Source organism: Phaethon aethereus, assembly GCF_964289735.1.
Source record: "Phaethon aethereus genome assembly, chromosome: 4".
Lineage (NCBI taxonomy): Eukaryota > Metazoa > Chordata > Aves > Phaethontiformes > Phaethontidae > Phaethon > Phaethon aethereus.
Genome location: NC_138578.1, coordinates 6590348 through 6602207, shown reverse-complemented (window position 1 = coordinate 6602207; position 11860 = coordinate 6590348). Strand labels below are relative to the sequence as shown.

Here is an 11860-nt window from a genome sequence, read left to right as displayed (position 1 = left end):
ATAATAGGTGTTAGGAAACCTGCCAGTCTTCCAATTCCAGCAACTATGATGCTATCGTTTCTCCTTTTGATCTAAAGAGAAGAATAAGACTTCTGGGCTCCTTTTCTGATGAACTAGAGATGTCCCGCATAGCCTGAAGAAACATACCCAGGGCTGTTACCAGCCTGCAGCACAGGAGCAGAATGACTTCTTTGGGTGAGGTGGCGTTGGCTCACTCTTTGTACCATCTGTTCTCCCACTTGTGATAGAGAGGGTAGTGGTACATCATAAAATGAAAAAAGCTTGCTTTTTTCCCCTGTTTGGAGTGAAAGGGAATATCTAAATGTGGGCTGCTTACTGTTAGTGTGATGCATGTCCTTTTCTCTGGGAGGGGTGACTTTTTTCTTCTCTCCTTTCTGATTGGAAATGCAGTGCTGGAAAGTAGCTGGCTGTGACCAGAGGGAAGCTTGTTAGGAGCTTGTATAGTTCTTGAGCAGCGTACTTGCGCACAATAACGCACAGGGCTCCTTTTCTTCCTTCTCCAAGTGATCTAGATCAGACTCATTACTCAAATTCTCTTAAATTTGGAGGAGTAGGTTTACTGGATACTTCCATGATGTGTATGAATTTTCTGGTCAATATGAGGACATACTTGAACTCTAGAGTATTTAAGATAACTGATTCTTTTAGGATGAATAATAAAAGCTTTTTTTGCAACACTTCCAATGTTCCTGTGACTGCTGACAGCTTTGCTCCTTGGGTAGGTTCTTGCCACCACAGCCAGAGACTGTTACTGCTCCTGCCCTTGCAAAACTGTCCCTGACAGAGTGGTGGACTTGAGAGAATGATGCTGGGAAGGAGGAAGTAAGTTCCTGGCTTGCTTGCCTGCCAGCCATTTATGGTATATGAAGAGGAAGACAGAAGTGCAGGCAAGACACGGTTATCTCTTCTCGTTGTAATTGTGTATGTACATTCTTCTTCCTAGATTGTTCATCTTTTTATTTCCCCTTAAAGTCTGCTTTTTTCCCTCCCTGTTTCTAATAGATTCACTGTGAGCAGCTCAAAAGGAAGAATAAAGATGCAGAGGATCATCTAGAATTGTGTGCCCATCAGTGTGTTGAGATGGAAAGGTATTAACTCTCTTAATTTTACATGGAGAAACTTACTTTATTTTTATTTTTTTCAAATTAATTTACATTACATTATTGGAAATATATAGTTGGGTGTTTCCTGCATATGTCAATCAATTTATCTTCTCAGGGTAATACTTTCTTTTTTCTGCTTTAATCTGTCTTGCGGAGATCTGTATCTGTTCTGTTTAAATAAATGAAATATGGAAATTTTCTGTACTGAGAAGAGCTAAATGATAGAGAATAGTGTAGGTTAGAAGGGACCTCTGGAGGTCACCTGGACTGACCTCCTGCTGAAAACAGGGCTAGTTAGGTCAGGTGACTGAGGACCTGTCTAGGTGAGTTTCAAATATATCCGAGTATTGAGATTTCACAGCCTCTTTGGGCACCTGCTTCTTCATGAACTAATGTTAGTTCTACTGATAATGGCAGTTGTACTGTAGAATATAGAGATAAAGAGGACACATTGTTGTTATAGCCTCTAATGGGGCTGTGATGGCAACACCTTTCTAAGACTGTCAGTGAGTAATAAGGAGCTTTAAGAAAATTAACAGTGCTGAGTACTTCAGTGAATACTGCTGTATTCAGCAAGACAACCTCTAGCAAAGAATAAATTTGAGATATCTGAGAATGATTAAAAGGTAGCTTTAAAAAGTATTAAGTATAGTGTGTAGATTTGAGGGAAAGATAAAAAGAAAGATTGTTTTAAGGTAACTGTAGGTTGTTTGGGGAAGCTTAGGGAATAATACCCTACCCTTCCTTCTTCCCGTTTTTTCCTTTCCTTCCAATTTTTTTTCTTCGCATTTTTTCCCAGGTTATTTTGTTGTAAAATAACTGGATTTGAAATCCCTTTCCGGACTAGCATTTACCATTTATTTAAGAAATTGTGAGCTGCTGCCAGTGTATTTTGACTCCAGCCTATCTCTATGAAGGGAGGCACCAGGTTCCCGTCTGGCAATGGCATCCTTGGTGAAGCCGTATGCCAGTCGCTGGCAGTTCAAGCCCTGGACCTGCGATACAGACAGCCATGCAGTGAGCTTCCTCTGCCTTTCAGCTTGGCTGCCTAACAGCTACCACAGGCAGGAAGCTGGCTTGACTTAACAGAGCTGGTTGTCCTCAGCTACTGTATGTTAAATTTCCTGGCTGCATTTCCAAATGGTGTTCATCTGTTTATTCTGCTTGCGCTGTTCACTGAAAATATCTCAGGTCTGTGTGGGAGACACTGACCCAAATGAATCATGGACTTGCTTTCTTCCAAGGGTGCAGCCCAGCTGTGAGCCCAGGTCAATAAGGTGTTGGTGATGTATCCACATCCTGGCCAAGGCCGAACTAGGCGGCAAGATGGGCTGAGCATAGGTCTTGTTCTGTTTGTGGTGATGCCTGATTTGAGAAAAGAAAGAATAGGGGTGTAACATAAAAGTTAAAAATGTCAACCATGTAATTGCATCAGAATCACAGCTTTCCACAGAAATGAGTACATGTGAGATCTGAATAGACTTGTGGTGTTGAAACTATGTCTGTGGAGTGAGCAGCCCATCAAGCTGTATCTGTGGGGCAAGCAGCCAGTCCAGAAAGGGCTGTGGGAGGGGAACCATTTCAAAAAGGCACCTACTGAGGCTAGGAGAGTGTTCTAAAAGGGGGTTCAAGGTGTTCTAGCTATTGATCTTTGGTCTTCATAGGAAAAGAGCAAGCACTTGAAAACTTCTAGATTTGTCTCCTTTCTTGATTTTTAACTCTTAGTTTTCAGTTCTTTCAACGCTTTCCTGCCATCTCCCACCAGCTTTCTGCATGTGTGCATTTCAGTGGGGGAATTCATCTGCTCAGAAAGCACACACTAATAGTGTCTCTGCTTGGCCGAGCTTTCCATTTGATTGATTTTCATGGCAAAACTTCAATTCCCTTTTCACTAGTGATCCACATGGAGCTACATGAGTCCTGGATGATGAGTCTGGGTGACAGTGCTCCATTTACTGCTTCTCCAGACAGTCATCTGTAACTCGCTCATGGCTCATTTAAAGCCCCTGAAAGTTGGTGAAAATAATTTAATTGGCTTTCCTGAGGCTTGAACTCAGCCCAAATGCTGTCCATCAGGAAGAAATTCAATGATGGTCTTGGTAGTATAATTAAGCAGAAGATCCAAGTGAAAGGGGAATGATGTTATTTTCCTGACGAACAGGCTGTATGTACAGAATTGAGGTGGCAGCATTGAAACTCAGTCCCAAAGGACAGGAAGCTCCAGGCACAGAGGGGAGCTGCACTGTGTGATAAGTAACATGCCATTTAACGCAAATCAGCTAGTTGTCATCTTCTTGCATGTTGCATATTTGTTGAGGGGAATAGTCAAAATCTGGGAGACACTAAGTGCCTGTACATCAGTAGCTTTACTTCTCTCTTTACTGAGACGGGTCAGATTCTAGGTGTAGCTTCAATTAATCACTGGGCCTTTTTTTTTTTTTTTAGCTTATTTTGAGAGAAACCAGATGTGTTTCCATTAAGAACATGTACCTCTTCTGTTGCTGTGATTTGTGTAATTCTGAAAATTAAGCAAAACTATTAAAGAATAATTGTTTCTGTTCACATTAACAGCACACAGCTTCTCCAGATGTGGCATTTGACAGCCAAACAGCTGCTGGCTATTAAAAGTGCCTTAAAAGCTCCATTCCTTCGTTGTAAAGGGAACAGAAGTGTAGGGACGTTTATGGGGTGATAGGCAGATGTTTTGGCTACATTAGATTTGAGCGAAAGTTTAAGCGGTTTCTCTGCTATAGTTGCCGTACGTACATGTTTTAACCCCTATCATATACCTTGCCTTATGGAACTGTCTTCTTGGGGCTGGAGTGAGATTACTTCAGATCTCACACATACCTTCCGAGCAACCTTTTTCACAACATCTGGGACATCTCACTCTGAAGACAATGCAGTTCTGCTAGGTGGATCTCAATTGCTGCTGGTGGTTGGCTTTCCAGCTACGCTTTTGAAATACCGGGTGAATTTTTTTTTTGTGACACTTGAGTTAAAAAATTAAATTGGAAATAATTAGAAATAATGTGTTGCATTTTACGTGAAAAACTTTCTTTTTAAGTATATCCTCATAATCATCAAAGGCAGATGTTCTTTTTGTGTTTGTACCAGTGCAGTATGCTTTATGCCCAATAAATTGTTTTTTATAGTGGTACGTGTGAGGTTGAATGTAGAGCTAGTGGAACTCAATTTCAAGAGATCTGGCTCAAATCCCCAAGCCTAAACTCTGAGCGGAGATCTGCTTTTTGGGTGTTGAGTACTGGAATATCACCACTGATCCTTAGGGAACTGCACCACATTGTAACTATTCTCTATCAGCTCAGAATCTACTAAACTTATAAGAGCTCATGAGGCTGCAAATGTTTTTTTCTGTAACAAAAGTCTTTTTGTTTTCTTGGCAAAATTTTGTTCTCCCCATTGCTTGTTGGACCAGAAATTCTTTGTCATTTAGTCTTGACTCGATAAGATTTTAGTATGAAAATCCCAATGTATTTATATGAAAAAAATCTTAAGAATTCTAAAAAACTGAACTGAGAGAAAAAATCCTGTAAAATCATATGGAATATAAAAGGATAGGCCAGTTCTACAGATAAACTGTCATTTTAAAGAATTATATGCCTAATTTTATTTCTATTTTAAGTCTATTTCTAGTACAAATTAGATTAAATATTCTGTAATTGAGGTCTCATTCTCTCCCATATTCTAAAGGCCTTTTTCTGAAATGAAGTGCGTTATCATAAATAGGGGAAATATTAGCTGAAATGGTTTGCTTTGAAATTGGCCATGTTTTTTAATTCCAGTTCATCCTCCATAATTCAAATGCAGAAATTTATTTCTTTCCATGGATTTGCTCCTTAGGCTTAGCCAAGCAAGAATCCTATGTCCCAAATGCCCACCCAAGGGGACGAAGCATGTGTTTAACCTCTAGACTCTGGAATTCATTTCCCGTCAAAATATGACTCCGCGGTGTTGGCGTCTGGCTATAAATCCTGGCTTAAAACCTTTTTTCACAATTATGGTGTGTATTTGTGCTTTCACCAATCACAGGAGAATGACCCCAGCACATCAGCCTTGAAATTATTATTTCAAATAGAGTTATATGCCTTCGGTATTAATATTTTACAATAAATGCCTTGGGACTTGTTGTAGGTATGTCCGTTGTTGCCACATAACTGCTGTTAGTAAGTAATAATGCCAGTTTCCAGTGAAAACCAGGGAGACTCAAGAGCTCACAAAAGAGTACCAGCTGCAGAGCTGCAACTCACCATGGGGCTTGTACGCGGTTATTTCATAAACATGTATTTCTTGGCCATCAATCTATGCTGCTACAAGCCCAAAGCACATGGCTTATCGAAGGAACATGGGGCAAGCCATCAGGAGCTGAACTGGTTGCTGCTCCATTATGAAAGCATGTATTAATGGGAGTTGTTCTGTCTCCTGCTTCTTCTCCTGACCGGGAAAGGATGGACTGCAAGGAGTGCCCTTGATGCTATTAGAAGCCACTGGTGCCCACACCTCACACTTCCTTTCTGGTGCCATCATATTTTGGCTTTAGGGATATTTTGGGCCAAATATAGGTTTTACTCTGGCTCAGTTACATGCATAATTTAATAAAAATAAGTGCCTATGCATGTGCAACTTCATTGACTAACCCTGTGAGGACATACAGACCAACATGGTTTATTTAGCTGGATGGCATCAATCTGCATAGGAATTTCAATCCCATTCACTTACAAAGCATGTGCTGGGCACAGTTTTTGTTCTGGCTCCCAGCTGAAAAACTGAATTGCTGTACAAAGTATGCAACCATTTATAAATAATTACAACAAGTTGATTGAAATAGCGCAAAGATGTACCGTCTAAAAGGCAGTTAGGAGAATCTGGCGTGGATATGGCAACTTGCAAACCAGGGAGAACAGACCTAATTTCTTATTCTTGGAGGACATGGCTAGAAGGATTTTGACTATTATGTTTCAGATATGACATGGAAATTATGAGTAAGGTTGGGTGCTCTCCTTTACCTGCAACCGGTTAAAACTTATGCTGGGAGACCAGCTTCCTTCATTACATCTGTAGGTTCTGCTTCCATGTGAAATACCTAATTTTCGACAATGTTGGCAACAGCATAGAACAGAAGGGTACGAATGGTGCAGAAACGTACCTGTGAACTTCACAAAACCAAAAGTAGTCTTGAAAAAATTGCTTTCTGCAGAAGCTAAATGCTGTGTACCCTCTAGAGCTCACCAGGGGAATCTCAGGTCATCATCAAGAACTTTCTTGTTCTGGCGTAGCTCCTAATCACCAAGCAATATCTTGAAGATATATTCAGGCACTCAGATCATCTGTGTACTCTGAATGTCTGGACTGTAAAATGGATCTAGACACCAGATATGATTAGCATTTTACATCACAATAAATATATCCTTTCAATTATCAAAGTGGCTAGTATTAAAATACAGATAAGCAGACTAATAGTTTCTGATCAGAAGACCTTAGTCTAAAAACCGAGGAAAAACCAAATGCACTGAGAAATCCAGTCAATGGAGTAATTTTCTGACTTTCGTGATGATGTTGAAACACATGGACATTACAGAGCAGCAATCAACTTGTAGGGATTTGAGTCTTTTGCGGTTCCCTTTCTTTTACTCAGACACTGCTGGTTCCTGCTCGTGCCCAGGTATTCCTAAGCCCAGAAAGGAGAATGCAGAGACACAGGGTGGGAGCAGCTAGAGGTGAACATCATTTATAGCCACAGTGTCAGACAAACTGTGGGGAGCAGAGCAGAGGAATGAACACTTCCTGGCTGAAAATAAATATTTAAAGCCAACGCACCATCTTTATGGGGTATTTCCCAGTTTGATTCACGCTCTGATCTCAGGAGGCTGTGGTCACACATCTCATCTCACTGTGGCTGAAAGCAGCAGAGACGAGTGCAGCCTGCTTAAATACTTGCTGCTGCACTCCTGCCAGAGATTGCTGTGCATCTTTTACTGTCCCCAGGACTGCACCTAGACATTGCTCCTTTATTTTGAACTGTTGTTTTAGTCTAAGCTGCTTTATTTGACTTAAAAGAGTTTAAGAAACCCTGACTTCTTTGACTAAGCCAGGTGAGTGGGTTGTGCTGCCAGTTGAGGATGGTAATTTGCAGTAGAGGGGTAGTGAAGGTGGAAGGTGGCAGGGGCTGTAGAGGAGTTAAACTCTATCTGGCTTTGCTGCAGCTGGTGCAGGATGTGTGACTGCAACTCCGGGCAATGAGCAAAACACCCTTTACCAGAAGCCACTTGTAGGCCAGAGTTTTTTCTTTTGGCTAAGTGGTAAGCTGGTTGCTCTACTAATTTCACACAGGAGGCATGTGGAGCAAGGAAAGAGGAGAGCAACTAGCCTGCCTTTGGTTGGTTGCCTAAGCACAGATATAAAAAACTGAAGTTTTGAAAGCTCAGTCTGAAAATGCTGGCCTGTGGTTTTAGCAGCTCTGTCCGAAATCCCTCAATACTGCTCAGTAATGTTTCACCTCGCTTTACTTAACCTCTCCCTTCCTTTTGCCATATTTCTAGGGGCCCTAAGGAGGCTGGAGCAATAATTTCTCCCTTACTATGTAAATAGAATTTCACGCACTTTTCCTAAAACTGCACTATGAGCGACTGCTGCTGTGCTGTGGCTTTTCGATTCTTCTGAGCATCCTCAAAAGCACCAACTGCTCTGCACAGCGTATATCCAATTCTGTTACACAAAGCAATCTCAGGCTGGGTCAGGTATGGGAGTCCAAATAAGCTCAAGATGCTGTTTTCCAGGGAAGTGCATTTGAGAGAAAAGGAGTGTTGCTACTTATGCTTCAGAGTTTGCATTATGTGGCTGATTAAAAATGAAGGCTATAAGCAGAGTGCTTGGTCATGCTGCTGCCTGAGCGTTTATTGTCTGGGAACCTTAGCGCAGAATTGCTTAAAAAGAGAAAGTGCCATTCACACCGGTCTATCCAGGATTTCACAATATTTAGCGAGACAGCAAAGGGCTGGATTTCTTTCACAAGGTTTGCTGTTTTCCTTCTGTAGTTTTCTTCATGAGCTGCCACGTGGCACCCGTGCTGCTGGGGCTTACCTGCCACTCATGCACAGCTGAGGCTTTGAAAACTGCCATGAGCGTTCAGTGCAGCTGCAGCCTGCTGCACCACGGCGAGGTGCATTAAATATGCATTGAGAAGGTCTTTCTCTTAATCGTCATGGCTTTGAAAGGGAGTTATGGCCAGTTAAAGTGGTCTAACAAAAGACAATGCTCTCTTCAGTTGGGTACTCTGTTTCTTTGAACTTACAGTAGCTGCTATATTGGTTTGGTTTAAGAAAAAAAAAGCAAAAGGTTAGTATGAAGAAGTATCTTTCTGCAGAGAAGAAAAATCATGTGATGTGTTCTAATACTTCAGGACCTTCCAGCGCTGAAAACCCCTGGTCTTGATTCTTTGTGTAAAAGTCCTATATTCCTATGCCATAGGTCTAGCTCTCAAAACACATCCAAATCTCTTGTTCCTACCATGAAGCTCTGAAACTGCCATGAAATTCCAGCTTGTTCAACTACTAGGCAGCAAGTCAAAGTAAAGCTCTTGAGTTTTACTTGTCCTTATTTGCTGCTGGTGGTGTTTTATTGTAGTATCTCTGCAAAAGATTTTGCATTCATACTTAATGAAAATACATTTCTATTATAGTCTCTGTGTTGTAAATATCGAGAATAAAGTGAATCATTTTATGTTATCAGCATGAAATTCGCCACACTTATTTACTCTTATGATTAGGATAGATGGGTTGGTTTGTTGGATAATTTTATCAATTGCCTTTCAAGCGTATCCTCAGAACCTGCAGTGTGATCCCTGCTGATTGCCTGTCTAAACTGCAAAAAATATAACTGATAAATTCTTACTGCTTTCAGTTTTTCTGGTAGTTCAAATGAAGAATTTAGTATTTTCTGTCTAAATCAAGACATAATCTTGCTATAACAGGTTGGCAATACCTTTGAGCCTTACAGTTTGCTTTCTGGTCATGCATTACTTATATTTAGAGTTGGTTTAAGCTGATTAGGAAATGAAGGTCTGAGCTTGCAAAAGACATGAGTATTTCTTGAGAACTTGGGTTGGGTCTAGGGCTTTTAGGAGTTTGTTTTAATTATGCCTTGGTCCGTTCTCTGGAAGTCACATTCCACTGTTACGGTGTATCCGGTGAATCAGTCTGAATTGCTAGTTAGTTCTCTGAAGTTGTGGCAAGCCCTTAAGTGCACTTAAGTCCTGTGTGTCCTTAGCAGAGATACTGAAAGAAAAGAATTTTCCCACCAAACAAGTATCACTTTAGTGTTCACAACAGAGGAATTTTTACAAGCTATGAATCTTTTTAAAAGGAACTTTCAGGAAAAAAAAATTGAAAATGCATGTCAGGTAGCTATTATGAAGTGTTACAGAAATCGAAATGTGCCATCAAAAAAACTTCGTGAACTGAGCACCTAGTTTTTGAGTTCAAACCCAGTTTAACTATTTTGATTGCATTTTGTTAAAGTTGAACATAAAATTCTTGAAACTGCGGATGGGTGGGTTTGAGGGCACATGACAGTTTTCATATAATCCCCAGGAGGGCTGATTTGACTTTTGTAGACACAAGGTAGTAAAATTCATAAAGACTGCTTGTTTAAAGATTTTTAAACAAGTTTCTGCCACAAAGCACTTGGAGATTGCCTGTGTGACACTGCTTTAGTGTGCTCTGACTGTGTACCATGATGGAAGGTAGCAGGATCTTGGTGCAGGGCTGGCTCTGCTGTCTGCGTTGTCACATTCAGAAGACAGCTGACAAATTTACTTTCTCTGTGCTTCAAGTTTTGGTGTAAAGTTTAACACTGCTATTTTTTTTTCTAAGCAGGTGTGAAAGTAAAGAGCTTGATGTTGAAATAAGGAACCTGATAGAGAAGAATAACACTTACCAGTTGTGCGAGGATCCCAAACCTATTGCCCAAGAGAGTCTGAACCCTCAGAGAACTTCGTGTTCCCTTAAGGTAAATGCAGTCTGCTTTTGCAATGTTTATCTGCCGGGAAAGAACATTCAGGGGTCGTTCCGTGGGTTACTTGATTATGCATGAAATTTTTTGATTTCTGAAATGATGCAATGAACTTGCTACACTTTTTTTTTTCCTGACACAGCTACTTTCTGTTATGAGGAAGAATGAGTGAGAAGATATGTTTTATAGTGCTTTAAAAGGTCAGCTAAAGCCACTGATTATCCAAAGTGCCAGCCTTCGTAGCCAGCTGTGCCTTTTGGATAACACAGATCCACAAAACTGTATACCCCAAGAGCACTGGTATTTCTTTAGGTTGTTGCGTTTGGTAGTTCCGATTTAACTGAGGATGAGCAGAGGTGTGGGAGACAGATCTTTGGGAGTGTCAGAAAGGCTTTTAGATAAATAGGAAGAAATAAGAGGAAAACCAATTATTCAAACCCACGCTTCTGTGGTATTACAAACAGAAAACTCTAAGTCACCTGTTAAGGTGGTTGTCTTTGCTTGCAGTGAAGCAGCAGTTAACAAGCATGACAGAAACTTGTTCTAGGTTTCCCTTTCGGTTTCCCTCCTCTCCCCTGAAATAGCAAGCTGCTTTTTATTGTGCAGTAGTAGGATAAAAAGAAATTCCTGCTTTCTGGAAACTGTGAAAGGGAGGAGTGAGAGGTGTGGAGAGGAGTGATTAAGCCATGAATGCCATCCACCTGCATGGATGCAGGGATGACACACTTACCTGCCTGTGTGACTCCTCTACAGGGCGGGAGGGGAGGGAAACCTCTGAAGGCTGCGCCCCAAGGCGTGATGCAGGAAATTGATGCGGAGGTAAAGGAGAGATGACTCTCTTCTATGAAATCTGAAATTACACATAGCTCCTTTCACATGTAAACCGCCATCTCCAAAATGACTCATGACCTTGGGGCATGAAGCTGAGCTGAGCCTAAAGAGACGCCACAGAGTCAGACTAGTGGGATTAGAAATGGTGAGATAGAAGCCACAGGGAGGAATGGGGATTTCCGGCCCCAGGGGAGCAATAAGCATGGTGAAACAGAAGTCAGTGCAGAATCAAGTAGCATTGAGCTACGAAATTACAGGGCAAAACAGCAAGCCACAACTGGTCTGTGGAAACACCTGGTCCCCCATATTAGCCTCCCTCCAACAGAAGGAGATGTAGGAAAGGATTTGGGGGGTGTGGGGAGGAGAAAGAAAGGATATTTTCACCTCAACGGTTTCTGTGGAGTGCTTCGGCACTTCACAGAGAATACTATGGCAGTATTTCATCTGTGGTCTTTTTAAGCTTTTTGCATTTATAGCACTTGTTTGCCTATGAAAGATGAGTGTTTGTGTTTTTCATAGGTTAAAGGAGGAGGGTTTATGATATTTCTGCAGTAGAAATATACTGACTTATTTATACTTCTAAATCAAACAGCTTCTCGCTTGGCTGGTTATTGTCTTGGACTTCAAGTGAGTGACATCTTGACAGTTGTGATGATAAGTTATAACACCCTCAGTGTAAGATGTTAGGAGTACATGTATCAGATTGTGTGTTTTGGAAAAGGGGGTAGTATTTTTAACAAACCTAGTATACTTTCCATTATGAAGGTTATAAAACGGTATTAAGAAAACTGCAGAAAATGTCAGTTTGTGGAATGAAATGCTGATTTAGACTTAAAATGAGGGGAAAATTCTATATTTAGGAATTAGGAAAAAGT

At 41.0% G+C, this 11860-nt stretch overlaps 1 protein-coding gene across 1 annotated transcript in view; it reads left to right on the top strand.

The window, feature by feature from the left end:
* Window positions 1–619: 619 nt before the first annotated feature.
* Window positions 620–11860, top strand: part of TNIP3 (TNFAIP3 interacting protein 3) — a gene marked incomplete at both ends in the record, with an annotated part of 47614 nt that continues 36373 nt past the window's right edge. The window contains 3 exon segments of the mRNA XM_081999601.1: window positions 620–739; window positions 1024–1109; window positions 10016–10151. Of these exon segments, the coding sequence (XP_081855727.1) occupies window positions 620–739; window positions 1024–1109; window positions 10016–10151 (342 nt within the window).